The 24,528-nt window shown below is 44.0% G+C and overlaps 1 protein-coding gene across 1 annotated transcript in view; it reads right to left on the bottom strand.

Moving 5' to 3' along the window:
* DESI1 (desumoylating isopeptidase 1) overlaps window positions 1–24,132 on the bottom strand; it is a 43,448-nt gene extending 19,316 nt beyond the window's left edge. The window contains exons 1-2 of the mRNA XM_082265117.1: window positions 23,841–24,132; window positions 4,581–4,650 (exon numbers count right to left, since the gene is read on the bottom strand). Coding sequence (XP_082121243.1) covers window positions 4,581–4,650; window positions 23,841–23,953 — 183 coding nt within the window. The 5' untranslated portion in view covers window positions 23,954–24,132. The remainder of the gene's footprint in view (window positions 1–4,580; window positions 4,651–23,840) is intronic.
* Window positions 24,133–24,528: the final 396 nt, after the last annotated feature.

The following is a 24,528-nucleotide window of genomic DNA, read 5'->3' as shown; positions in this document are numbered from 1 at the left end:
GCCAGATGACGCACCCCCTGAATAAAAGTGTGAATCAAGGCATTAGCAGCCAACGGACGTTGGAAGTAAATGGCCAAGGCCGACACTTGGCCCTTAATAGTGCCCAAAGCCAACTGCTGCTCAACCCCTTTTTGTAAAAAAGGCCAAAACAACTTTAGCTAAAGAAAAACATGCAAGAGTGCAGCAGCAGCGATTCACACCATGAAATTTACGATTTTCATGTACGATCATAGATCTTCCTGGACTTCAACTTCCTGGCCTTCAAAAGTGTAGGAATCACAGAGTCAGAAAGACCTCTAACCCTCAACACCTTGCTTTCAACAGCCATGCCAATAAAAACCAGCGACCGTAAAGCAGGATGGAAGATCGATCCCTGGGACAGCAGATCTTCCAGCAGAGGAAGTCTCCACGGAGGATCGACGACCATTCTTACTAGGTCTGCGTACCAAGACTGACAAGGCCAGTCTGGGGCCACCAGAACGATCAGAATTCCTTTCACCGCCACCTGCGAAGAAACCTTGGCAGGAGTTTGAGCGGAGGAAAGGCATAAAATCAGCCAATACTGGCTCCATGGAGCCACCAAAGCATCTGTGGCATCGGCCAGAGGATCCCGAGACCTGGCCACAAACCTCTGGACTTTTCTGTTGAGGCGATACGCAAACAGATCCTCCTCCGGAGACCCCCACCGGGCACACAGGAGATGAAACACCTCTGGATGAAGGGACCATTCGCCTTGATCCAGCACCTGACGGCTTAGGTAATCCGCTTGCCAATTCTCTGCACCCGGAATGTGGACTGCGGAAAGAGCCGGAACATGGTCTTTCGCCCATACCAGAATTTCGGCCACCTCCTTGGCCTCCAAGACACTGTTGGTGCCCCCTTGATGAAAGCCACGGCCGTGGCATCGTCCGATTGTATCCGACTCGTGCAGTGGAACAGGCAAAGCTTGATCGCTCTGAGCTCCAGAGTATTGATCGGCAAGGAAGACTCCACTGTCGACCAAGTCCCCTGGGCACAGAGCTTCTCCAGCACTACACCCCAGCCTGACAGGCTGGCTTTCGTGGTGACCACCGTCCAGAACAGCGGCAGGAAGGACATGCCCTGACACAAAGCTGGTGACTGGAGCCACGAGGATAGAGCTGACCTTGTGAGATGGCTCAAACGTATCTTCTGGTCCAATGACCGAGGGTCCCTGTTCCATTTTGCAAGAATCTCTTTTTGCAGAGGCCTCGAGTGAGACTAAGCAAATGGGACCGCCTCAAAAAGGTGGATACCATCAGACCCAGGGCCCTCATGCACGTCGGTAGGGAAGATCGATCGGTTTCCAACAACAACCTGATCGCCCCTTGCAACTTCTGAAGTTTTTCCAATGGAAGAAAGACCTTCGCCAAGGCGGAGTCTAGAGTCAGCCCCAGATAAGTCACCCGTACAGCTGGTGTTGGAGCAGACTTTTTGAAATTGATCGTCAACTCGAATTCCTGAAGGGTCTGAACCGTAATTGAGAGGTCACCCAACAGATTTGAGCGAGAGTGTGCTCGTAACAGGAGGACATAACAAGGCCAACACTGGGGCCAGGACCTTGGTAAAAACTGTGGGAGGCGAGACCAAAGGGTAATGCCACAAATTGAAAATGCTCCTATGCCACCACAAAGCGAGGGAAACGCTGGTGTCCCTCGAAGATGGGAACGTGCAAATACGCATTCTTGATATCAATGGAGGCCAGAAAATCCCCCTGATTCAAAGATGTCACCACCGACCGAATGGACTCCATTTGAAACTTCTGCACCCGCACAAAGCGGTTCAGAGCCTTGAGATCCAGGATTGGACACACCTTGCCCTCCTTTCTGGGCACCGCAAACAGGTTTGAATAGAAACCTTGAAAGCGTTCCTGCGGAGGAACTGACACAATCACTCCTTGAGCAAGGAGATCCTGCACACGATCTGGAGACAGGCGAAGATTTGACTGAAAGAACCTGTCCGCTGGCTGGGACCGAAATTCGATCTTGTACCCGGCACAAATCAGTTTGTGAAGCCATTTGTCTTGAACGAAAGAAATCCAGGGTTCCTGAAAGAAGCGCAGGCATTCCCCACACCCCATCCGATTGGGAGGACTGCGACCCCTCAGGTAGGGGGGCGTCTGTGGTGACCATGTCAGCCTCTGAATCAGAGGACCCCACCAATGATGGTGAAGGCAGCGCCCGTTTGCGGCTAGTAACCTTTTTGATAACAAAATCGACCTTGGTCGCCAGGCTTTCCAGCGCTGCTGAAATCGGTAGTCGCACTAAGGGGGTCTGAGGGTGAAATCACTACCTGGGACTTCATAGTAATTCAACAGAAAAAAATAAAAAATAAAAAAAGTAGTACTGTCACTTTAAAAGCGCCTATCACTTCGGACTGCGGAGTCCCCTTTAAATATACACAGATAGAGTGCGCAGAGATATGCCTACAAGAGACCCCAGTACTTTTCCACCTTCAGAGAAAACCTCCTGAAATCAGTCCATGCAGCAGGCAAGTGAGAGACACAGGATATGACATCAGCCTGGTATGTGAAAGGTCACGCTGCCTGTGTAGCTCCATAGGGCTACACAACAATGGCTGCCAATGCAAGTCTATGGGAAGCACAGGAAAAACGGCTGCCTCATACAAGTCACAAGTCAATGGGAAAAAAAAAAAAAGTTCTATTGCCCATACTAAAGATGGTGGCGCCCACGGCGTTATGTGGTCAGGGACCCCCAATATGAAGAACACAAGGGATCTACAACCAGACTCAGGAGGAAAAAGGTACCACTTACAACCCCCCCCCCCAGGGCGCCGCAACAATAGCGCCCCCCAGGGGGCAGGGTACAGGACCGGGTAGCCCGACAGGCCAGGAGAGGGCCCACATCCCTCCCAAGACCACCAAGAGACAAGGGGGGCTGCATTTACTCATCATACCATGGACTGTATGGGCTCTGTTCCGGACAGACCACCTCCCACCCAGAGTGGGGGTGTTGCCAGCTGAGGGGTATGCTGCGACTCAGGACGTTCCAGGTCAACGCGTCCCGGCGAGACATCCACTTGCAGGCTCGCCCCATCCAAAAAGGAGCTCCATCGTGGCGAGGCCTAGTGCGGGACTAGAACCTGCTCACACTCTTAGGCCAGGCTGGGAGACCTTAAGGATCTAGATTATGCAGTGCAAAACCACAGCCGGCATTGCTTGTAGATCACCAGAAGGATCCCCCTGAACACTAACTAGCAAAGTAAGTAAAGATAGATTAAAAAAAAATATTCTTAAAAGAAGAAAAAAAAAACAGACTGAAGTCCCAGCAGGAAACCTAGGTCCTATTCCTTCACTAGGTAGAAACTAACTGTTTGGCTGGAGCAGGGTGTGTGGGGTTATGTCTATAGGGACAGCCCCATGGCAGTGGTGAATTTTTTTTTCCTTTCTAGTACTACTCCTTCAGGGGGTAGCATAACCCAATGGATTAGCATGAGAGCTGCGTCTGTCAATGGACGATAGAGAAATTATTTTTTTATTAATTAAAAAGGGAAAAAAAAAAAAAAAAAAAAGAAGAGCACTGCAATGCATTGAAACAAGGCACTGAAGTGCACAATTCACGCAATCATGTGTGAGTTATGCACACCTAAGACATGCCAGCTGTGTGAACAAGCCATAAGTGTGGAGTGCACCAACACACGTAAAGTGCATTACCACAATGTGTGTAGTGCACATACAGATGTTTTGTGCTCATTCACATGGGGACAGAGGGCCATACACTATAGAATTCAGCACAAGTTTGCACCTGGGAGTCACAAGTGTTTGCATACAGCCGTGGCCAGCAGTCTGTACAGATCAATGACAAACAACATGGCTGTATGCACGTCCAAGAGGTTACCTGCATACAGGGACAGGCAAATGGCTCTGGATCAAGGACGGGTCATCTATACCGGTACCCATGTAACTGCTCCGATGTGGGGGTCACATCTGCACAGCAGCAATGTCTATCAACTTGACATGCTGGCTGCAACTGTATGCAAACACCTGTCACTCATGGGTGCAGAACTACACTGAATTCTGGTGGTGTGAATCCTCTGAACCCATGTAAAATATGAAGTACACGTGGGAAGTGCGCGTGCGAAGTGCGGTCTTTATGTGTAGTGTGTGTTGTTCTGGTTTTTATTTTTTATTACTATTCATTTTTACCAGTGATTGCTTTAGGAAATTATCAGGGGGTCTTAAAATTGCCCCCAATGTTCCCCATTTGAAATATAAAAAGCTTGCGGGCACAAGCTCCTTTTCCCCTGCTGCCCATACCGAATATGGAAGTGGTGAATACTCAGCAATGATAAGAAAAACAGTAGAGATAATAAAAACATGCCATTCATGAATACTTACCCTTCAGTTATAACCGAACACTAGAGTGCACAGCAGTGAGCACATCAGTGTTCCTTTAGAAAAGTGAAAGGATCATTAAACATGAGACAGTCTACCAGATTGATTAATATCTTTTGGACTCTCCAAGTGATTCAATTTCTAACAGTAAATTAGAGTTGCTCAAAAACAAAAAATGACCTAGAGAGCTTGAAATCATTGTATTTACCGGTGGACAGCTAGTGATGCCACCTCCTCCATAGAAGAATTCTTCGTCAAATACAATAATAGAAGTATGCCTGAAATCATAGAGTAAACAAAATATGTTAGCAAAAAAGGAATATGTTCAAAAGGAATGCAAAATGATGGCAATTTAAATTCTTGATGGTAAGTGGCATATTAGAATCATATACTGTATAGTAAAAAAAAAAGAAAAAAAAAAAAAAGACGTAATGCACGAGCTACCAAACGTGTATTCATTCACAAACTAACTGCCAAGTAGTTACCTTATAGCTAAGCTGTACATACACAAACCCATTTAGCAAATAAGGTAATATCACGCTTAAATAGTTCGCCTGTATATATTGTAAAAATATTGGTACCCTTGTATTTCTGTTAGATATGCACTACTTCACCCAGAAAATTGTTGCAATTAACAAATATTTTATTTAGGCATTCTCCTGGTTTGTTTGACAAAGAAATAAAGGAAGTAGTGGAGAAACACAAAACCACACAAAAAACTCTAAAGAAATGGACTGGACAAAAATTGCCACCTTCGGATTTAATATTTGGTAGCATAACCCTTGTAAAAAAATAACTGAAATCAATTGCTTCCTGTAACTAGGAATGAGTTTCTATTGGAATTCTGGACCACTCTTCTTTCGCCAACTGCTCCCGGTCTCTCCACAGGATTGGAAGGGTTCCTTTTCCCAGCTACTGTTTTGAGATCTCTCCACGGGTGCTTTATGGAATTTACATTAGATCTGGACTCATTGCTGGCAAGTTCAGTATTCTCCAGCGCCTTGTCTTAAACCATTTCTGGGTGTTTTGGGTTCTCCTTCTCTAAGACCCATGACCTCTGACGGAGGCCCAGCTTTCTGACAGTGGACCCTTCATTGCACCCCAGAATTCTTTGGTAGTCTTCAGATTTCATAATGCCATGCACATGGTCAAAACATCCAGTGCCTGAAGCAGCAAAACAACCCCAAAATATCATTGAATCTCCAACATGTTTGACTGTATTCTTTTCTTTAACCGCTTCCTGCCTGCCGTATAGACAAATGACGGCGGGTGGGATCTTCTTGTTCTGGGCTAACGTCATATGACATCACCCAGTCTCACCGCAACCACGGCAATTGCAGGGGCACTGCATCCCTGGGACACGGCGCAACCCCAATCTCGGTAAAGAGCTGATGTCGCGGCTCATTACCCATGTGATCAGCTGTGTTCAATCACAGCTGATCACATGTAAACAAGGAAGTGCCATTTATCGGCTCTCCTTGCCTCACACTGACCATGTGAGGAGAGCTGATCAGCAGCATCTAACAGGGGAGACCTATACAGATAATCAGGGCACTGATTATCACTGCAGCACCAACAGTGCCCAGCAGTGATGCCAGTCTGTACCCATCAGTGACACCAATTTGTGCCCATCATTAATGAAGTCAGTGCCTGTTTATCAGTGCCACCTATCAATGCCCATCTGTGCTGCCTCAGCACACATCAGTGAGAAAATTACTTTACAAATATTTTGACAGAAAAACTTTTTTTTTTTCTTCAAAGTTTTTGGTCTTTTTTTAAATCTTTTTAGCAAAAAAATAAAAAGCCAAAATAAAGCTCTAGTTGATAAAAAATTTATTTTAGTACATCGCTGCATGACTGTGCAATTGTCAAAGTGAGACAGCGCTGAAAGCTGAAAATTGGCCTGAGTAGGAAAGTGCCCTGTAAGCCAGTGGTTAAAGGCCTCTTTTTCTGAAAAAAGTAGAACGATGGGCTTTAAACAAAAAGCTACATTTTTTTGTTTTGTCTGTCCACAGCACTTTCTCCCAAAACTTCCTTAGGTATGTTTTGGCAAACTCCAATCTGGCTTTATGTTTCTGTGTCAGCAGTGGGGTCATCTTGGGTCTCCTACCATAGCGTTCCATTGTGAGATGACACATTGTACCCTGTGCCTGAGGGTCAGCTTGAATTTGTCTGGAAGTTGATCGAGGTTCTCTCTTTATCCACCATTCGAACAATCCTTGGTTGCAATCTTTGATGAGTTTTTCTTTCCTCCACATCCAGGGAGATTAGCTCCAGTGCCATGGGCTGTAAACTTCTTTACAATGTTGCGCACACTGGACACAGGAAGGATCTCTGGAGACTGGCTTGTAAATTTGAGCTTGCTCATGCTTTTCCACAATTTTTGTTCTCAAATCCTCAGACTATTATTTGCTGCTCTTTCTCTTCTCCATGCTCTGTGTGGCACACAGACACACAACAGAAAGGTTGAGTGAATGTTTCACCATTTTAACTGGTTGCTGGTGTGATTTCTATTTTGTCTGCACCTGTTGATTGCATTCCATGTTTCTGAAGCTCCTGTAATTTTTAAATTAAGCTCGCCTGTATCAATTATTTCTAACAATTTTGAGAAGGTGCCAATAATTTTGGTCAATTTTTTAAGCTTTGCGAGAATTTGTCAGATTTGGCTTTTTGTTTCATACCAATACAAACAAAAAAAAGAAAGAATAAACATGGGAATGCCAAAACATTTGTAATTGCAACAATTTCCTGGGCGAAACAGTGCATTATCTGACAGAAATGCAGGGGTGCCAATATTTTTGGCTATGATTGTTTGCCAAGCAATAAACCAGCTCTAAAGTCTCTAGTATATATTATTTTTGGCATCTTCCTCCAACATTGTCCACAGCTTCCTCCTCTTCTGCTATTCTACCCTATTCCTCCAAGCCAAAAATTTCACAATCGCCGACTGTAGGTGTACAGTTCACAGTACTCTAGGGCTGAGTGGTTCTCATTTACGTGAGCTCTATTGGATTTCATAACTACACTTAGGACGCACGTAGGGGTTGATTCACTAAGCGTTAAATAAAATGCGGTAAAATACCACATGCGGTAAATCGGTTGTAAAAGTTAAATTCACCGTTAAATACCAGATGCAGGATTTGTTAGATTCAGCAGTAATTACCACAATATTTAAGGAGCTAAGCTACGGAGTTGGCAGGGATTTTTCTTTTGACAATGTTGGCTGCTAAGAAGCAAACAGGGAAGCCGGGTGTTGCGTCCTTAACAACCGATAACATCAGCTGTCAGCGGGGTTTCCTGCTAGCAGCCGATTGTAAAAAATAAATAAATAATTATGAAAAGAGGGGGGGGGGGGGGGAGAGAGAGAAAAGACACAACACAGCCTGGGGTCCCCTTCCAAAAAGGTCAGAAAGGGGGGGTGGGGTGAAAGGAGCGCCCCCCCCCCTCCTGAATACCAGGCCACCCCAAAGCACCTTGTCTTCATGTTGATGGGGACAAGGCCTCATCCTCAATGGTGGCCGGGATTGTAGGTGGGTCTGCGGGCAAGGGGGGGGGGGGGGGCTTATCAGAATCTTAAAAGTGTACCCCAATGTAAATCCATTGTCAATCACGATGCCTGCCGCACCGCCGGAAACCCAAAAAACAAATTAAAAAAAAGAGCTAAGCTACTGAGGACGGCTGGCTGCCGAATGCCTCCTTCGCCTCTTAAGTGTTCTTATAGAGGTAAGGGCATCACAAGGCCCAGAGGCAGTGTCAACCAGGTGGCCCCACCCTTACTTCTATAGGAACTGTGAAGAGCGAAGGAGGCATTCTGCAGGCAGCCGTCCTCTGGAGCGGAGATATTTTTTTTTTTCCCCCGGGTTCGAACGGTGCGGGGGCATTGTGATGTACGATGGATTTACATCAGGGACACTTTTTCTATTTAAATTTTTAATAAAAGGATTTGTCAAAAACGGTCGTTGGGTTCTTCCAAACTCATTAACATGGGGGGCAGGATCTGGGGGCTAAAGGGGGCTACAAGATTCAAATACCCACCCCAACACCCCCCCATATTGAAGACATGTGGCCTGGTATGGTTCTGGAGCAAGCATCCCCCCCTTTCCTGACCTGCATGCTCAGATAAGGGTCTGGTATAGATTTTGGTGGGGTTGGGGGATCACGCCGTTTTTTTTACTTTGGCAGTTTTTTTTTTCTCAATCGGTAATGGTCTGCTGTTTTATTTTTTACAATTATCGGTTAGCGGGGAAGCCTGCTGACAGCTGAGGAGTCATCGGTTATTAAGGAATCGTGGTCGCCTTTCCGGCCCACAGCTTAGCAACTAGCTACATACATGGTTACATAGTAGTTGAGTTTGAATAAAGACAATAATCCATCCAGTTCAACCTGTAAACCTATTTGTCTAAAAAAACAGCCCTGACCCCCAGGCATTTTATTTTTTTTTTTGACAAATACTGCATGTGATACAGCCAGCAAAATACTGGTGGTAATTCTTGCTTGCTTTTTTATTCTCTGGTCTGTCTGAATTGGGCTTAAGAGCTTTAAGAAATATTTACCGGCAAATTTTTTCCCCCTGCGATTACCGCGTTTTGTTGTGAATTGGGCTTAATTTACCGCATGCAATTATTCATGCAGATGAGTAACAGGATACCCTTATCGTATGCGGAAAAGCTTTGTGAATCGAACCCAAAGTACTAGATAATTTATCTGATGGAGGCGAGTGGGAAGAGCGTAAAAAAATAAAATGATAGAATTAAGGCATGTTTAAAAATATGGTATGAACTTTGTAAAACACTTACATATAACATCTTTAAAAAAAAAAAAAAAAAAAAAAACATCTGTTTTATCTCATAAGATGAAGAATTAAAGCAGTATTAAACTCCAAACCAAAAGTGTATTCTATTGCAGCATTGTTTTTTTTTATTTATTTATGTGGCTTCTTTCCCTGTTTTCTCTTGGTGATCTGGCTAGTAACACACCTCCAGTATTAGTGAGACACTGCTCTGGATAAATGCTTGCTTTAATACAGCTTCCACCAATGATATTTCTCAATAATGTCAACAATTATAGATCTTTGGATAAAGCGGAATTCCACCCAAAAAGTGAAGTTACGCTTTAAGGACTCCTCATTCTCTTACATTACACTTTTTTTTTTTGGGGGGGGTACCTAGTTTTTTTTTTTACAGGTACCCAGCTCCCACTTCTCACACTAGGATGCCCAAAATTAAAAAACGCATTAAAAAGCCTTCACAATTTATAGTAAATGCTTTTGTTAAGGTCTATATTTCATTGTCAGTTTACATTTTAGACTTCGTAAACATCCTAACAACAAGTTTTCATCCAGGAAATAAAAGAAAATCCTGCGGAAATATACCGGATCTTGCACCCTCCAAAAAAATCTATTTTTTGGAGCCCATTGTGGGAGGAAGGATTTAGAGAAAATTAGGTTATACTGCCATCTACAGGAGAATTGAACATTGGCAAACTGCAGTCCAGCACAGGATAACCCCTACCACCTCCAGAAATTGTAGCAAAACCAGTCCTTGGTGGAACAGGGTCCCTCTTTTGCAGCCTTTCCCTTCGTCCAGATTTTTTTGGGGTGGAGGGTAGTGCGCGCACATCCGCATGCGTCACTTCCGGTTTCTTGCCAGTCCATGCGGGTGCTTGGCCGTGGAGTTTTGGAGCTCCACCCCACCATTTCCAGACATGAGCGAGGCCACGCATGCCCGGAGATACCCGCCCACTTCCTGCCAATGTCTTACATTAACGTGGCAGGCTTGGGGAAGGGCCTATTTGTGGCGGCCATCTTTTTGTCCCCTATAGGGAATATTTTTAGTCTAGATGCAGTTGCTTTTTATTGGGGACTATGGAGTCACATGAATGGACTGGCTGACCATGGTTTATTGTTATCCAAAAGGTGAGTACTCTGACCCGCTATTTTGCCAGTATGAACAATGTTTTCTTGTGCTTTTTGTCCTAGCTTACTTCCAGCACATTTTCTTATTTTTATATGTGTTTATTTTCTAGCACATTTTAGGCTGCAGGGATTCTACTGGCTGTTTGTGACAGATGAGCGCTTACCACCTGTCGGAGATGTATACAAGTTTTGAGCTCCATTTCCCATTGGTGGGAGTTTGTGGTCCCCTCATTTACTTATTCACCTACCTATTTTTATTTACTGTCATTTTTTGGTGAAGGATTATTTAATATTACTTATTATTTATTAGCCCTTTACGGGCTTCTTTACCAGCTGTCAAAAAACAGGATTCTGATGGTTAAACTGGGGAAAGGAAAACCAGGACCTAAACTCCCCATAACGGTCCAGGAGGGACAAGCAATTGGGGTTGGGGATGAATTTAATGTTTAGGGTACCATAGAATAGATAAAAAATAATTTAAATATTATGAAAATGACTAAACTACCTAAATGTGCATTGACAAACAGACGAACATCGAGCTGCTTACCCAGGCTGAAGAAAAAAAAAAAAAAAAAGCCTGTAAAAGTAGCATTTATGCCCAGTGTGCATGGACCTAAGCCCCATGTTTTCCTACGACCGGCAGTCAAAAAGATTCCTATCCTGAACGAGATTCTCTCTTGTTCAGGAGAGGGAGGTTAAAGCCCACCCAAATGCGGCAGAGCCTAAACGTTGCTAAAAGCCTAGGTGTACATTGACACAGGCTTTTTGAAAAAAAAAAAAAAAAAAAACGCCAAAAAGCTCCTAAACTCGAGTTTAGGAGCTGCAAGTGTAGGCTAGTGTACACGCTGCCTTAAAGCGGAGTTCCACCTTAAAATTAAACTTACCTCCATCTTCTCGCTCCGGGTCACCTGAAAAACAAATGGATAATCGCATTTTTTTTTTTTAACTTACCTGATTTAGAAGAAAATATACTTACCTTACTTCCTCTTCCTCCCCTTGGCGTCACTTCCTGGCTTTGCAATGATTCCTGGGAGCTGAACGTCATCGCTCCCAGGAATCAATGCGCCTGCACGGCCCCGACGTCACTTCCGGTGCGCGCGCGTCATTCCCTTCTAAACAGCTTCTGGGCATGCCCAGAAGCTGTGCAGGGATGACGCTGCGGCACCGGAAGTGACGGCGGGGCCAGTGCAGTGCATCGTGGGACCGAAGAAGACGGAAGGGGATTGCGCTGGCTTCAAGCTGCCCACACCTGAGATGGCAGCGCTGGACAATTTTCAAAGTAATTATTTCTTCTTGCAGGTAAGTGCGACCCGGGACAGATCAGAGGCTAGCCATTGTGGAATGCACTAGCCCTGACTGTCCCGGGGGTATTTTTATTTAAAAGAAAATGTCCCAGGGTGGAACTCCGCTTTAAGGAGCAAATACTGGAAAAAGGAACAGGCTGATCCTCTAGTTTCAGATTGTTGCACATGGCAAAATGGAGACAAAACAAAGGCCTTAAAACCAAGCCTGGTCATGTGACCTGTCAAAATAATATAACCGGCTCTCATGCAATCATGGTGCACTAACAAATGAGATAACCTGGAGAGGCTCTCCACTGCAGCCTGCATTTTATATATAGGTCATAAAATGGGGCCCACTCTGAAGAGCAGGCTTTGATATAAATGACCCTCTAAATATCATCCAATCAGGGTTTAAGTATGATAAAATCAACGACACGACTGTTAAATAAAAGAACAACCAACAACTTACCAAATTCCTTCAAGCTGCTTACCTGAGGAAGAAAAACATGAAAAGTTCAGATAAGAAATGTCTTCTAAAAAGTATATTTCCCTAATAATACAAATTAGACAAGTTATCAATACAACAGTGCCCCTAATTTTATTCTTTTTTTTTTTTTAACTCTACTGCACGGAAGAACTTAACATTAGCCTGTTAAAATAAATAAAAAAAAAAACAATTAGTTACAATTGGGAATCAAATTGTTTTTACACAATTTCTAATAAATACACTGAAGAGAAGTTTGCCTGACATTTTTGCTTCAGTAAATAAATCAGAGAATCACAGTCCTTTGTAAAGCACACTGATAGGCTCATTCAATGAAAGAGTAGAAGCAGCAAAAATACAAAGTGCAGTACCCAGAGTTACCAATGAGAATTCATTCTGTGCTGGTCTAAAAATCAGTGAAGCAAATTGGGACTGGCTCCTATTTGTTACCAATTCTGCCCATGATCCCATAACTCTGTACAAATGACAAATTGCACCATGCTTCTTCATGTGACATTCATTTTTAATGGCATCAAAACACAGTGTGGTTCTGGCGAGATAAATTGCACAGCAATCACGGCCATCGTGCGAAGATTGTCATTAAAATAACGAGCAGGAGCTTATTTTGGGCAACAAGCTTTGCGCGATGCAGTTTGCAGCGACAATCACAGCAAAACCGAACTGTTTGGGTGCCACTGACAATCAATAGGACCCAAACAGGCATGATGCAATTTGTCATTTGTGCACAGCGTTTTGGGATCGTGGCGATTCTACCTGAGATGACAAACGCTCAAATGTGAACGGGGATTAAGAGGAGGAGCTCCTCTGTGCTATTAGTCAGTAGCTGCTGTTTGCTACACTTGAGAACCCTGAAGACAGTAACACCAAAGATATACAGTAGGTGGCAGTCTTTTACAACGAAAATGCATGCTAATAATGATATAAAATGGACAGGCCATATGTAGAGATTTTTAATGTTGGAGGTTGTGATTTTCAAACGGCTGAAATACACCTGGTTTTGTATTGCTGCTAAATGTAAGAAATTTAGTTGTTCTTTTTGAATTTTTTTTTTTACATGCTGCATATGCTAAAAATAAAGTAGCAATTTAAAAGCAGGGCATGTTTTTATCCCAGTGGAAAACCCATTACTGTATTCTCTGATTTGTTCTCAAGGTTATTTTGGCATTGGTGAATATTAGGAAATACTAAAGCACAATATAAATATGGAAGTGTTTAGAATTTGAAAGTGACCCAGTCACCACAGGATCACTTACAAAGAAAGACCAGCCCTATAAAAGAAGCAGTACTAGGATTTCTTTCTGGTGGCCCATTTCTGGAAACATTTCTGGTGTGTTCTGCCTCTACCAACAAATGCTGCAGTTTCTCTCACCGATTCGTATGTCATTACTGATGGTGGAAAAATCCAATATATATATAATATATGTGGCAGGGGGAGCAGGTATTCAACCTGTCCGACCAGTCACATACTTGCAGAAGCTGGAGATCACTGAAGTGGCGGTGTTTAAAGACACAGGCCACTAAAAAAGCATAGTGCCTTTTCTTTCACATGCTGGTCTTTTTTTGCATATGCTCCCGCAGTGACAGTCACTTTAAAATAACCATTTTCCTTTGCATTAGCAGCTCAAAGTGGAATTAGGATCAATTTAACCACTTTAAGGGCTCTTTCACACGGTCCGCCTCCGTAGGCGGATCTGTGCTGCTCAGCGAGGATCGATCCGCCGATCCCCGCTGAGCCGGCGGATGACAGCTCCGTCTCCGCTTGCAGTGCGGAGAGGGAGGTGTCACAGCTCCCGCTGCTCTCTATGGGGGAACGGATGAGAGCGGACCGCCTGTCCGCCCTCATCCGATCCGATCCCTGGACGGATAGAAAAATAGGGTTTCCATCCGTCCGGATTTCACGGACAGGATCGGATACGGATGGCAGCGGGTGTCAGCGGACAAGTCTCCGCTGACATCCGCTGCCCCATAGAGCTGCATGGAGGATCCGATCAGATCCGCCTAAAAAACTGACAGGTGGATCTGATCGGATCGCCCGTGTGAAAGAGCCCTAAGATCGAAAGGATTTGTCCCCTTCCTGACCAGGCCCTATTTTGCAATTCGGTACGGTGTTACTTTAATGGACAATTGGGCAGTCGTGCAAAGTTGTACCCAAATAAAATTGATGTCCTTTTTTTCCCCACAAAACAGAGCTTTCTTTTGGGGGTATTTGATCACCTGTGTGATTTTTATTTTTTGCGCTATAAACAAAAAAAGAGCGACAGTTTTGATAAAAAAAATAAATAATAATATTTTTCACATTCTGCTATATGAAATTTAAAAAAAAAAATATATATCTAATTTTAACATTTTAGGCCAATTTGTTTTCTGCTACATATTTTTGGTAAAAAAAAGGACAAAAAAAAAAAATTGCAATAAGTGTTTGATTGGTTTGCGCAAAAGTCATTGCATCTCCTAACTACGGGAAAGATTTATGTCATTTTTATTGGTTTATTCTTTTTTACTAGTAATGGCGGCGATCTGCGATTTTTTGAGGGACTGTGACATTGCGGCGGACAGATCAGACCCCTGACATTTTTGACACTATTGGGGGGGGGGGATCAGCGACATTACTACAGTAATCAGTGCTAAAAATATGCACTATTACTGTAATAATGCCATTGGCAGTGAAGGGGTTAACCTTGTGGGTGATCAAGGGGTTAAATGTGAGCCTAGGGGAGGGATTCTAACTGGGGGGGGGGCGTGGCTTCTGAAATGACCATAGAAACATGTGATCCTATAAAGAAGGATCACAGGGGCTCTATGATAGTTCCAGGAAGAAGAATGGTCAGCTGTGCTTACAACAGCTGACCGTTCTCTCTCAGCGGGGAGCGATCGTGGGTGTCAGACGGCAATTGAAGCTGCCTGACCCATGCATCAGCTTCCCCGCTGCCGAGTGGGGGCGGAAGCGTTCCGCCACGTGCTCGCCCCCTAGCTTCCCACGCGCGACCGACGTAGGGCTACGTCTGTTTGCGCAGGAGAGCCACCCTGCCGCAGTAAAAAGCCGGCGGGTGGTCGGGAAGAGGTTAAAGTGGTTGAAAACACATACATTTACCAATTGAAGCAGCAAACATTAGGTGATACACAGAAAATGTAACAAATCCTGCTACATAAGTTGTACCTATTTATCTGCAGAGACCTGTCCTGCACAGCTTTCCAAAACACACATTTTACACTTTTTTGGGCATTTCTGAGCTCCAGAAGGCAGTTTGGCGGGGATCTGAAGTCTCACACTGCAGAGCTCAGCGAGGAGAATGATTGTGTGAGAACATGCAGAGCTGTGTCTGTCAATCACCCCTAGCAACAATTATCTCTTGAAGACAGGAAAAGCTGTCAGAAGTCACTCATGCAAATAACAGAGGAACAAGAAAAACGGCCAGAAATCACACTCCCAGTGTTTTGGATATAGACAAGTACGTAGTACAGAAGTAGGTGCTTTGTTCACATTTCATATCTGATGTACACAGCCACTTTAATTCACAAGTAGTGTGAATAGTGTAGTGCCATTTTTATTCAGTTTTCAATGAGAATTTGTAGTGCAAGGTTTAATATGTTTTTAATGTGGGTTTATACTACTGCGGCTAGTCCCTGCTGTCAGCCAGTAGGGATGAATCACTGGTTGTTAAGGAGCCGGCGTCCTAAAAACCACTTCATGACAAGGTCATTGGTTGCTTTAACTAGCAATAGTGCGATCATGCAACACTGTACCCAAATTAAATTTATTATATATTTTATTTATTTATAAAGGAAACATACAAAGCTTTTTTTTTTTTTTTTGGTGATATTTGATATAAATGAAAAGGAAATCTTTTTTTAACAATCTCAGCAGCACAACACCAATGGTGATTGTGTTCACATAAAGTCCACCGTGTGAATAAAAAAAATTAAGCGACCTCCGTGAGCTAGTACGCAGATGTTCCGTGATACCAGTCACCTGCACCACACTGCGTGAGTCGCACTCCCTTTAGAATCAACAATCACCAGACTGCAGTATCAACAAGCATATGTTTGCAGTGTAACATAGAGCTTCCTCCAAGAGAAAGTAGATACACTTCTGGGCATTGCGTCAAGCGCTGTAAATCTTTATCAAAAGACAATGCTTCATAGCATAATCCCATTCACTGTAAAAAAAAAAAAAAAAAAATAACCTCCCCCTTAAAAATCCCACTTGCAAACAGTAAACTAAAGCCCCGTACACACGTACCGATTGTCGGCCGTAAAGATTCGGCCGACTACCGATTGTAGGCTTGTTAGTATGATTCTTCCGACAGCGCACTTTCGGCCGAAAAGAATCTGTCGTGCAAGCATTAAAATTTTTGTTGGCCAACACCAGAACAGCCGATTGTTCGCCAGTCAGTACAGAATTCGGCCGACAATCAGCAGATTTGCAAGACTGAGCATGCTCAGAGAAGAAAAAACACAGGGAAAGTTAACCATCACATGACATCACTTCTGCAGTCGGCGGACAAAATTCTTGTACAGTCTTTTGCAATTTCAGCGGACAGGACAGCCCTGGACAAAAGACGGCCGATCGGTACGTGTGTACGAGGCAATAGGCAGCAATATCATCATAAAAAAATCAGATAACTGTCTGCAATAGCATCTCACCCCTTGCTGCTAAACTCGGTAGTTGTGCTCGTCACTTCCAGCAACATATTGACGTCCCTTCCGAACGCCATATGGTTCCGCCCGATGCATTTTGTCATTAGGACTTTGTCTGAGCGTGTGACCATACGGTGAGTCCAATTGATCCAACTCCCGTTGCAACCAACAGGAAACTGGGCAATTTAACATGCATTTTAAAAATAATTTGGTTATACATGAGAAGATTTCCTTCTTAGAGTACATTTTTATCTCAATCTAGATCATTAATTACATAAATGAAATGTATGTAGTACATTCCTGATGGAAGGAGCATAACCCTATAGTCTAGATATTTGTAAAACTTTGTGTTAGTCTATTACATAAAATCCTAATAAAAGTGTATATACACACACACACACACACACACATACACACACACACACACACACACACACACACACACACACACATAGAAACATAGAATGTGTCGGCAGATAAGAACCATTTGGCCCATCTAGTCTGCCCAATATATCTGAATCCTATGAATAGTCCCTGGCCCTATCTTGTATGAAGGATAGCCTTATGCCTATCCCATGCATGCTTAAACTCCTTCACTGTATTTGCAGCTACCACTTCTGCAGGAAGGTTATTCCATGCATCCACTACTCTCTCAGTAAAGTAATACTTCCTCATATTACTTTTAAACCTTTGCCCCTCTAATTTAAAACTGTGTCCTCTTGTGGTAGTTTTTCTTCTTTTAAATATGCTCTCCTCCTTTACCGAGTTGATTCCCTTTATGTATTTAAAAGTTTCTATCATATCCCCTCTGTCTCTTCTTTCTTACAAGCTATACATGTTAAGGTCCTTTAACCTTTCCTGGTAAGTTTTAAAAAAAAATCAGTTAAACTAATGGGATATTGATCTGGACAGTGAAGTAGCAGAGGGGGTTGTTAATCAGTTTCAGCTGCATTGGTGTTAACAAATTAAAGGTGCACTAGATGGGCAACAATGAGATGACCCCCAAAACAGGAATGGTTTTTGCAATTCTATATAAATTAGAATTGAATGTTTTTTTTATGTGTAGGAAATATTTATATGAAATATTACAGTTCTTTTATTCTTGCAATTAATGATATAGATTGAGATAAACATTTATTCCCAAGAAGGAAATCTTGTGAGGTACAACCAAATGATTTTTAAAAAAACATGTTTAAATTGCCCAGCTTCCTGTTGGTTGTGGCTTGAGCCAGTCAGATCAATTGGAATCTGTGGGCAATAGAGGGTTAAGCGCTCCGAGAGGCGCCCGACAAATGCTGGTGTGTCGCGCCCTATGGTCACAGACAAAGTCATAATGAGGAAACACGTAGGGAGGGACCATACGGTGATTGGAAGGGAGGTCAGTAAGCAGCCAGAAGTGATGAGCACCGCTACCGAGTTTAGTAGTGAGGGGTGAGACATCCGGCGGTTATCTGATTTTGTTATAATGGGATTTCTTCCTAGGTTTACCTTTTTAAGAGGAAAGTTTTTTTTCTTTTTTAAATCAATAAACGGTTTGAACAGGATTACGCTATGGAGTGTGGCTTTGTCTTTTGATAAAGATTTACAGCGCTTGATGCAGTACCTGGAAGTGCATCTACCTTGTCTTGGTAGAAGCTCTATAGGACACTGAACATAGGCTTATTGATACTGCAGTCTGGTGACTGTGGAGTCTGAGGCTGCATTCACATGTCAGCGTATGGATCGCGGGCAGAATCACTGCGATTCTGCCCGCGATCTGGAGATCATTGCAAATTGCGGGATGCCTTTGCATTGCCCGTGATTTGCAATAGCACCCCAAACGCTGAGCGATGTTGCCGCAACTTCCGCCTGCCGAATCGCGGTAACATCACGCAAAAAAAAAATCGCGGGACGCATTACGCCCAAAAAAGTACAAGAGCTTCTTTGGAGCGTATTGCGTCCCGCGATTTTTTTTTGCGCGATGTTCCCGCGATTCGGCAGGCGGAAATCGCGGCAACATCGCTCAGCGTTTGGGGTGCTTTTGCAAATCACGGGCAACGCACAGGCATCCCGCAATTTGCAATGATCTCCGGATCGCGGGCGGAATCGCGGCGATTCTGCCCGCGATCCATACGCTGACATGTGAATGCAGCCTGAAGGGAGTGGGACGCACGCGGTGTGGTGCAGGTGACTGGTGTCACGAAGCATCTGACTACTACAGCGTTTCCCCGAAAAGAAGACGCGGTCTTATATAAATTGTGGCTACAAAAGACGCATTAGGGGATGTCTTATTTATTCATTGGTGAATACCTCACAGAGGTTACTCATTGAAAGACTGGCGATTTTATACACATGTTGGACTTTATATGAACACAAACCACCATAAGTGTTGTGTGCGTGTATGCACCACTCCATTTTTCACTCACGGAGAGCTGTGGAGATTGTAGAAATGTTTGTGACACTTGCATTGAATGAGTATTTCATAGCGGCCGCCGTATTTCGTTTGTTGTAACAGCAATTAGAGGACTTCCTGCCCATGCGCGCTTGGTAGATTGTTTCATCCATTTGAGCATCTTTTTAGAAATAAACAAAATAAAAGACCGAAAATTTTGGAAAATAATCATTTTTTTCTACTTTCTGTTATAATAAATATCCAATAAAATTTCATCAAATTTAGACCAAAATGTATGCTGCTAAATATCCTTGGTAAACAAAAAAAAAAAAAATTTCCACATAAAACAAACATTATATATATATTTTTTAGCAAAGGCTCTGGAAAATAAAATGGCAGTCGTTGCAATATTTTTTGTCACACGGTATTTGCGCAGCAGTCTTTCAAACGCCACTTTTTTGGAAAAAAACAAACAAACATTTCACTGCACTTAAAAAAAACTGAACAGTAAAGTTAGCCCATTCTTTTTTGTATATTGTGAAAGATGATGTCACGCCGAGCAAATAGATACCCAACATGTTACCGTTTAAAATTGCACACATCTGCGGAATGGCGACCAACTACGGTCACTAAAAATCTCCATAGGCGACGATTTAAAAAAATGTAACAGTTACCAGTTTAGAGTTACAGTGTAGCTTGTTTTTTTAGAATTATTGCTCTTGCTCTGGCGATCGCGGCGATACCCCACATGTGTGGTTTAAACAGCACTTTGATTTGCGGGCGGGATTTCCGTAGGAGTTTTCTTTTGTGTGTGAGCTCACGGCGATGGGGGCTCTTTAACATTTTTTCCCCCCCTACTTATTTTATTTATTTTTTAATTTTAGCACAGTTTAAAAGAAAAAATAATCTGATCACTTGAATTGCTGTCAAAAGCAATGTAAACATCCCTTGTGACAGCAATAGGCAGTGACAGGTACTCTTTATGGAGGGATTGGGGGTCTAAAAGACCCCATACCCCTCCACTGGATTTCAATGTATTCAAAATGCCGAAATTGGCATTCTTGAATACTATCACTTTTTTAAATTTGGCGCCTTTATCCGTCAAGTAACCCAAACGTGATGTCATCCTGCCGCTTCCGGGTTACTACATTGGAGACCCCGAATCCAGCTTTGATCGGACTCCAACCAGGTGGTTGAAGTGCCGGCTGGTTGCTCAGGTCTCCCGGTGGGACGGGAGACCCGTGCAGAGCGGCCGGAGGTCCTCTCCTGCTCTCTGGGGTAACGGCTGATCTCTCTCTCTCTCTAAATTTTGTTATATTTTTTATGCGCCAACGCTGGAGAAAACACTTTCCTACAATGTAAGTAAATGCTATGTACCCTACTCGTTCGCAAGGGGGGGGGGGGCAGGATCTGGGGGCCCCTTGCTAAAGGGGGTTTCCAGATTCAGATAAGACCCTCCCCCCACCTGCAGACCTCCACAACCATCAGCCTGAAAGCAACCACCACCCCATGTTTAGAGCATGTGGCCTGGTATGGTTCAACAGGGGGGGTTGCATGCTTGAATAAGGGTCTGGTATAGATGTTGGAGAGGGTCATACACCATTTTTTTTTTTGGCGTGGGGGTTCCCTTCCAAATCTATACCCGAAGGGCCTGGTATGAATTTGAGGAGAGAACCCCACATTAGTTTCCACCCCCCCCACCCCCTGATTTTTTTAATTGCCGGCAGTTTTTTTTTGTTGTTTAAGTTCAGCTCTCAGCCACTCGCTCCTTAAGAACCAGTTTGTTTACTGGTTGTTAAGGATGCTGGCGGCTGTCGGTTCCTTAACCACTTGCCGACCGCCGCACGACTATCTACGGCGGCGGTCAGCCCCTCACAGGCAAAGTGACGTAGGTCTACGTCACTCGCCTGTGAGGGTTTAGGGAGCGAGCGCGCGCCGCCGGAGGCGCGCTCCCGCTCCCGCGTGGTCACGGACCCCCCCGCGCGTGTGACCGGCGGACCCGATCGCCGCCGGCCACTCTGCGATCGGCGGGGGAGAGGGAGAAAGTCAGGCAGCTTGTGTAAACAAGCTGCCTGTCATTCTCCTCTCTGTATGAGAGATGATCACATGGATCTACTATGTAGATCCATTGATCACTCTGCATACAGTTGAAGCCACAGCCAATCACAGTTAGAATCACGCCCCTAGGGACACACACAGCCCCTCCCTCTCAAATAAAGTTAACCCCTTCACTACCAGTGTATTTTTACAGTAACAGTGCATATATATAGCACTGATTACTGTAGAAATGTCACTGGTAACCCCAAAAGTGTCAAAAATGTCAGTCAAGGGTCCGATCTGTCCGCCGCAATGTCGCAGTACCGCAAAAAAAAAATCGCAGATCGCCGCCATTACGCGTTAAAAAAAAAAACAACAAAAATGACAAAAATCTTTCCCTTTGTTAGTAAACACAATAACTTTTGCGCAAACCAATCAAAATACGCTTTTTGCGATTTTTTTTACCAAACATAGGTAGCATAAAACAAATTGGCCGAAAATATTAAAAAATTTTGATTTTTACATTTTTTTTTGGGGGAATTTCATATAAAAAAAAGGGAAAAATATTGCTATTTTTGCAAAATTTACGCTCTTTTTTTGTTTATAGCGCGTGATCAAAAAATCGCACAGGTGATAAAATACCGCCAAAAGAAAGCTCTGTTTGTGGGAAAAAAAGGACGCCAAATTCGTTTAGGTACAGCGTCGCACGACCGCGCAATTGTCCGTTAAAGTCACGCAGTGCCGAATCGCAAAATACCCTCTGGTCGTTTAGCAGCCAAATCCTCCGGGGCTTAAGTGGTTAAATATCGCATGCCGGGATCACTCCACAACTTATTTATCGCATGCAATTTTACTCCTGTTTTATACGGTATTTACTGAGCGATTTTGCTTTATGCGGTAAATGCACTAAATACCGCATGCGATCTGGTTCTGTGAATGAAGCCCACTGCCATCAGCGCAGTACACCATCATCATATAACTGGGGTGGTGGTGATCAGGGACACTGGTGACAGCAGTATGTTCCATAAAAAATAATAAAAATGTTCTATTTAATTTTTTTTCCCATTAAATATGTCTTACTAATTTTTAGAGCGGTTAAGTCTCAAAGTAACACAGTAATATTATAGGGGTTTATCAGGGATTTTTTTTTTAACTCTTTGTCAAAATAATGATCATTGTAAACAGAAATGGTTTCAACTGTCACGAATGCATTACATCCATCACAGCTGTGATCACTAGTGATCTGAGATTGAATACAGCTAATTACATGGAAAAGGGTGCTGTGATTGGCCCAAGAACCATGTGATAGCTGTGGGCCAATCACAGCTCACTGGCATTGAAAGGAGAGCAGTTATGAATGACATTCATTTATAATGAATTTATAATGCTTTGATCAGGGCTTTTTTTCAGTGGGAACGCGGGGGAACGCAGTTCCGGCACCTCCTGAACTGAATGTATGTGTTGGCAAGGGGTGCTGGAGGGTCTATTGATGCTGGCTGCTGGGGAATCTATTGTTGCTGGAGGCTATTTTTGCGGAGGAAGGAGGTCTATTGTTTCTAGGAAGGTCTTCTGTTGCTCGTGTGGGATCTATTGTTGCCAGGGTTGGATTTTTGTTGTTGGGGGGTCAGTTATTGCTTGGGAGGATTTACTGTTGAGGGAGCAGTCTTTGTTGCTGGCTGTTGAGGAATCTATTGTTGCTGGACTGGATCTGTTTTTGCACGGGGTTCGATTGTTGCTGGGGAGGTCTATTGTTATTGGTGGGTGATCTATTGTTGCTGGTGGTGGGTCTTATGTTGCAGGGGGTCAATTATTGCTGAAAGGGATCTACTATTGAGGGAGGGGTCTGATGTTGCTGGCTGCTGAAGGGTCTATTGATGCTGACTATTGGGAGTCTATTGATGCTGGGCTGGAACTATTGTCGCTGGGGTGTCCATTGTTGTTCAATCTATTTTACTGCCTTTCTTATTATCATGAACAAATTCCATACAAAATACTTAGCACCGCAAAATGATACTTGGTTCTGTATTCTCTAAAAAGGGTGGTACTGGGAGGTGGGTAAGGGATGGAACCAAGGAAGGGTGCTCGGAGGTGGGTAGGGGGTGGAGTTAAGGGGGACTCAGAAGGGAGGAGTTCCTGCACCTATTCTCTGGCTTTGATCATCCCCTGGCCACCAAAGGTGACTGGGTACGGGGATCCGCTTTGTTCATTGGACACAGCATACCTGCTGCTGCCCAGGGGGGGGCGCAATGCCCTCCTAAACAAGAGCAGACACAATAAGGTCCATGTACCAGATTGCGCCTGCACATGCCACAGTATATGTTCTATGGTGGGTCAGCAAGTGGGTAGAGAGGGTGAATCTCCCACAAAGGCACAGACCGTGAAATAAAAACATGACAGGGGTTCAATTCGCTCTCCACTGTATCCAAATAAAAAAGTTTTGCCTTTAGTTCTTCTTTAATAAAAACCTGTGCTGAGAGAATTCTGCCACAGCTGGCCCTTCCTTCTGAACATTCTACTAGAATAATCCACTGACATTTACTGGGAATAATAATGGATTCCCATGAGCTTACACTGTATGTAGAGTGTAGTGTATATCATTGATCCTTGTGGGTGGCAGCATTGGGCCTACAAAGTCATAGGAGACAAGCAAGTCATCTATATACACATACAGCACTGACATGTCAGTGTAACCTGTCTATCACCAATAACTCCCAGCATACAGTTCTATGAAATCAACTTTACCGAGCATGACAGGACTGAGGCGCCGAGCCAAGCCGCGGGATAGATCGTACACGTACAACCGGACGGAGTGACAACCCTGAGCGGACTCCATGCCAGAGCTGTTCTCTCACCAATCCAAGGGACCTCTGGATGACAGCCCAGAAACACGGACAGATCTCACTGTTCGCGGCACGCCCACTGCGGTGCTCCTAGCCAATCACAGGTACAGCTAACCTTCCAGCCCACGTTCACCACGGGGCAACAATCACAACTTGGAAGAAGACACGCCCCTTTGCTTTATCATCGCTAACGAGAGGCCAGGAGTGCAGCTAACAAACCCGCTGACACATCATGCCCCGCCCATAATACACGGGCGCTCTCTGATGACGTAGAGCGCCGGGTGCAGGAAGTTTTTTCTCCTCCCGGACAAGTGGAACGTAGAGAGTGAGTGGCTGGGTGTGTGGAGGGAATTACATTTGTATAAGAGAAGTTTGTTCTGCAATGTAGTATTATAGATAGTGTCTGTAAAGCTGCTATAGAATTGCATTCCTAGTGTGCAGTGTATTACAGCTACTGGACAAGGAGAGATGTCATCTAGGTCAAGCTTTTAAAACCAGGGTGCCACGAGGTCTGATTAGGGGTGCCATGGCAAAATGCCCAAAAATGTTTACAAGCTGGCGTGTGGAT

This window comes from Pelophylax lessonae, assembly GCF_965119305.1.
Source record: "Pelophylax lessonae genome assembly, chromosome: 8".
Taxonomy (NCBI): Eukaryota; Metazoa; Chordata; class Amphibia; order Anura; family Ranidae; genus Pelophylax; species Pelophylax lessonae.
The sequence above is the reverse complement of the archived record's forward strand: the minus strand, read 5'-3'. Positions and strand labels throughout refer to the sequence as shown.